The sequence below is a fragment of the Coptis chinensis genome, chromosome 3 (assembly GCF_015680905.1).
Source record: "Coptis chinensis isolate HL-2020 chromosome 3, ASM1568090v1, whole genome shotgun sequence".
In the NCBI taxonomy this organism is placed as follows: domain Eukaryota; kingdom Viridiplantae; phylum Streptophyta; class Magnoliopsida; order Ranunculales; family Ranunculaceae; genus Coptis; species Coptis chinensis.
The window spans coordinates 1138842-1143597 of record NC_141458.1 but is presented as its reverse complement, the minus strand read 5'-3'; the positions used below and the strand labels follow the sequence as shown (position 1 = coordinate 1143597).

At 36.1% G+C, this 4756-nt stretch overlaps 1 protein-coding gene across 3 annotated transcripts; it reads right to left on the bottom strand.

Annotated features, from left to right (window-relative positions):
• Positions 1-353: 353 nt before the first annotated feature.
• LOC147507082 (terpene synthase 10-like) lies at positions 354-3726 on the bottom strand. Of its 3 annotated transcripts, XM_086599796.1 has the most exons (8): positions 3420-3726; positions 2880-3144; positions 2374-2746; positions 2035-2253; positions 1790-1928; positions 1458-1706; positions 864-907; positions 461-745 (listed from the first exon to the last, which is right to left on the bottom strand). In XM_086599796.1, the coding sequence occupies exons 1-8, from the start codon at positions 3651-3653 to the stop codon at positions 700-702; spliced, it is 1569 nt and encodes a 522-aa protein (XP_086455922.1). In that variant the 5' UTR covers positions 3654-3726; the 3' UTR covers positions 461-699. The 3 variants fall into 3 exon arrangements, with proteins under 3 accessions (XP_086455921.1, XP_086455922.1, XP_086455923.1); XM_086599795.1 differs by lacking the exon at positions 864-907 and having other exon boundaries at positions 354-803; positions 3420-3725; XM_086599797.1 differs by having other exon boundaries at positions 661-907.
• Between the last annotated feature and the right edge of the window lie 1030 nt (positions 3727-4756).

The following is a 4756-nucleotide window of genomic DNA, read 5'->3' as shown; positions in this document are numbered from 1 at the left end:
GATTCCCTGCCCCTATATCACTCCCACATCAACACCCACGTGCGAAAGAATTGCACTCCTATTCCATCTAAAAACCCATGTGAAAACCTTTTGCCCACGTGCGTAGCACGGACCCCTACTAATAATCATAGAGGAGCAGCACACGTGATTCCACCACACTCAGATAGGTAATGTCATAGATATAATCCGTATAATATCAACTAAATCTTACTAAAGAGTGTGCATTGGTCCGACGTGAACCTAATTTGATAAGTTTAGACATTTTACCTAATTATGTTATTATTATTATTATTGAGCAGAGGAAATGAACAATCTGTTCAACTTTTAAAGCGAGGTAATGTTGTGCCAAGGTATGTAATAAAGTCCCACAACAGGTATATATATATAGGCTTTAATGGGATATAAACGCATTACCATTAGTCAACACCTGTGAAGGAGAGGTTTTTTCACACAAAGGGGAAGCAATCAACCATAAGCATGGTTTGATAAGATTTCAACATAGTGACATACTACATAGGAAAGGGATCGACAAGTAATGATTGAATTCGGTTCTTAGTCTCGCGGTCTGGGATTCCATGCCCATCTCTGTACTGGTAAAATATTTCTGATGTCCTTGTCAAGTTCGTTACCGCATTAACAAAAGCTCCTGGTAAAGTAGATTCAGCCCATTGCTCTCTGTTCTGCTTCTTCCACGCCTCATCAGCCAAATGCCTTATGCGTTCTCGAGCAACTACAGCAGTAACACCTGTATCATGCATGTGACACTGAATTGCTTTTGGAACATCGCCTCTTGCCAGTTCATCCTGTATTATATGCCACAAGAAGTCCATGCTTAAAAGAGGGTGATTCTTCAATTTGCATACCTATTCTCGATCTGCTCATGAGTCCCTGTTGGTTGTGATCCAAGCTAGTACAACATACCAATAAGTTTTTTACTTCAATATAAGTTCTTTGTTAAATAAATGTCAACCGACATATTTTAGTGTACAAATCGTGGTAGTAATTGATAGCAATGTTTAAAAGGTGAAAGGCGCGACCGCAAGGCTTTTGGCTAGCCTTAGACGCAAGGGCGTAAGCCTCAAAGCGTAATGCGTAATCCTCAAGCACAAGACATTCTTTTAATTATGAAAAATTGCTATTATGTAAAGATAAAGATCCAAGTTGTATAATTAAAAGTAAAACCAGAAAAATCAATAAAATGAAGTACACTAACTACACTTCATGAACGCTTCCGGTGTAAAAGCGCCTCGCTCAACATTTCTAGGGCGCTTTAGGTACGCCTCAAATGCCTTTTAAAACACTGATAGATATATTAATTACATTCACGTATGACACATATATTAAAGTTATTGAGAAGCATCAAAGATTTTGTCTGAATTCGGATTTATGGAGGGAAGGAAATTAAAAATATATATATAGCTGTAAGACAAGGGGGGATTATGTAACAGTTTGCATACCTCTGAAGTTCCCAAATCGTCTATTAATCGTAAGGCCATTGAGCCCCAATGAATAAGATCTGGATAGCTCTGTATGTATTCCAACTCTTCCTTGGTGATTGTGGGAGTCATGGAGATGTATAAATGAAAGTCTAGCATAGGTGCCGTAATTGAAACGCATCCATTCTCTAGATACTCCCCGAGTGTCGCCTTATATCCAGTGTGGAACCACTTCGACTCGAGTAGGTAAGATTTGCATTGGTTTACCCACTATAACAAGCATAGAAGTTGGTCAGGGAAAGTAGTCGATTTCCCTAATGCTAAACACAAATGAAGTATACTAATGGTCAAACCTGTTTCCTCAAGTATGGAAGGATGTTCATCCCATGCTCCTTGAGAGCATTGTAAGCAAATTCATTGACAGTGTTGTACAAAGCAAAGAAACACAACTTTATATAGTCTGGAAGTTGTTCCACTGCATTAATATCCCATCTGCGCGCATATATTTCAGTCAACATGTTTTAGTGCTTCAAGTAAATTTCAACAGAAAATATAAAATAGAAAAAACATTGAACAAAAAGAGAGTAATGTTCCAAACCTTTCAACTGCATCAGTGAACAGTTTGGCTTCGTCATATGTAGCATAAACATCATAAAAATCGTCAATTACGGTAATTAGAGTAATTATCTTCGTTGCCACTTCTCTACAATAACTATATTGTGGTTCATCAGTCACTCCCACAGACCATAAGAAAGATTCTGCCAACCTATCTCTTGAGAAGGGCATGTTCTTAATTATGTCTAAATTTTTCCACCACCTATAATACGAACAGAGGAAACGTTCTTAAGTGATAACAAATACTAAAATAGTGCAAACATCTTTTGTGCGGGTACATAATTCTGAAGTGGACACTGCAGGGAATCTATTGAACGGTCACCTTGACATCTCCATGAGATCTTTCTGGTAAGTTGCTTGAACCTTATTGTAGTCCAACTTCGCAAGTTCAAGTAAAGTTGAGTTTGCATCCTTTCTTCTCGAGTAGGCATCAATGTACCATCTAGCCTCCAACCTTCCAATTCTATAATGCAATGGCAAGTCCAAAGCATGAGTTACTAGTTCAGCAAGGTTTGGGTTCATATTTCCCTTAACTTCCATTAAATGCCTACGGGAAAAGGTGTTGGCCTCATCAATTACGTCTTCTCCTTCTAAGCCGAGATAAGAAGCCTCAAACAATCTCACCATACTCTTAATGTCTTGGCAGAGATGTTCCTTGAAACTGCCTTGGGGGTCCTTAAATACTCTGAAGACATCTATATCACATTTACCAATTACGCCACAAAAAAAAAAACACTTGAGAGCATAAAGGACGGAAAATGTATTCTGAAACAGAAAAATGGGCGAAATCTATTGAAGTAAAACTTGAAGCAAAAGAATTTATCGTACCTTGGGAGATATTAAACCCGTGTTGTCTAAGGAGCCTGAAGTATAGAGCTGTAGTTTCCAAACTATCTTCCATTTTTAGATTCTTTTCATTCAGAAACCTCAAGGCATTCCTGATGTTCCTTTCAAATACGTATCCTAATCCCAGTCTCTCTATGTCATCTATCAGCTCAAGCAATGCCAAAGCCCCGTTCTCATCGTGCATATGGTCCAGTAGTTGTGTCACCTTGTCCTTTAGAATGTTGGCCCTCATCACATACACTTCGGCCTGTATAACACTTGAAGATTAGTACTTTTTATTTGAGGTAAATACATTTATTTGTTGCAATTAATATGAAGTGTTTAGTAAAAAGGCTTGAAGGTCATAATTTTATAGTGGAGGGCTGGAGGCCGCACCAAAAATAATCATACGGAGAAGTTTTTACGATTTAATCCATCACTTGCTAATAATATTAATATACTACGCCTATGAACCACAGTTCCACACTATCTTTTTCAACGTTATCGAAAAAATTCTAGATGAAGATTTAGAGCTGTAATCACCGTGTAACCATTTTTCTGAGTATTCATTAAGTCGTCATGATTCCATATGCTTTCCATATAATTAGCCGACCGCCTCTCAGTTCGAGCAATATCATTTTGAGCTGTAGCTAGAGACATGTATGGAGATACTGTGAATGCAACATTACACGATTTTCGCAATCGGGCATATTTCGAAAGGGAGGAGCGAGTGAAAGAACTAAACTTAGCTGACAAGTTTAGGTTGAGGAGAGCCATTTTCAAAATAACTCCAGAAAAACCACAAGGATGAACAGATCGTGCAGTGAAATAAGCTTGGTACGTACTTACAGAGTTATAGTCCAACGAGCTCCAAGTTTATACGCAAAATATGAGTGGGGCCATTTGGCATATACTATAATACTATATTACGAGTCCCATTATTGTTTTTAGACTTAAAAAAAATTTGTTTGATAAAATTTTTTAAGAAACCATTATCTCTCAAAATGAGGAATTCATTAAAACATAGAAAATGCTAGCGGGACAGTTACTGTGTTGTACCAGGCTAATAGCCCAATCAAGTGAAGCCTGAAAAACTTGCTAATACTCTTTCATCCGGTTTTCTCTCTCTCCTTTTTCTTTGTTTAAAGAAAATTAAGAAAAACAAAATAAAACCAAAACAAAAAGAAAAACACAAATATTAATTCTCTTCTTCCTACTACTATTGTTAGTAGAAAACCACTTATCCCTTTCAGTTTTGCTTAATTAAGTCATTAATATAAGGAAAGAACACTAATACAATGAAAACCAACAAGCAACAATACAAATTAAAGTTGTATTTTTCATATTAAAATCCTATTTTTTGTGTTGAAAGTAATACAATCATTTGGATTTCATCCAGAAAATGAGCGATCTTGCAAGTATACTGAAAGATTGTGTTTCTTTAGGTGATTTGTTATTTGAGATATTTTAAAATTATGAATTTTCTCAATATTTGAGATGGTTTATTTAGTAGTAGTGAAAATCATGACTGTTTTTGGGCTACTATTGCCATTCGAGACAAATACTATACTCCACAACAAGATGAATTCCTTGGTTTCCTGACCCTACTTTCTTTTTTATTTTTATTATTTTTTAAAGCTAAAATGTGAATTAGATTGAATGAGTAACACATTTCTCGTGTGATCTGACATTAGTTTATTGGGCTGTTAGCCAGATACAATACAATAGTTGTCCATCTAGCACTACTCTTAATATATATAGTATAGTTTAAAGAATAAGAAACAAAATTTATGGAGTTTACGTCTATAACTGAGTTACCATATTTTAATTTTTTTTGGTTTTTGGCAATTTCAGTTTCCATTTTTGGTTTAGTCATAAAA

Excerpts from the sequence above, each read along its gene's own strand:
- LOC147507082 (XM_086599795.1), bottom strand. The coding sequence starts at position 3,653 with ATGGCTCTCCTCAACCTAAACTTGTCAGCTAAGTTTAGTTCTTTCACT. Across the intron at positions 2,254-2,373 it reads GATCTCATGGAGATGTCAAG|GTGGTGGAAAAATTTAGACA; the intron begins GTGACCGTTCAA and ends TTCGTATTATAG. Across the intron at positions 804-1,457 it reads ACGATTTGGGAACTTCAGAG|GATGAACTGGCAAGAGGCGA; the intron begins GTATGCAAACTG and ends CATATAATACAG.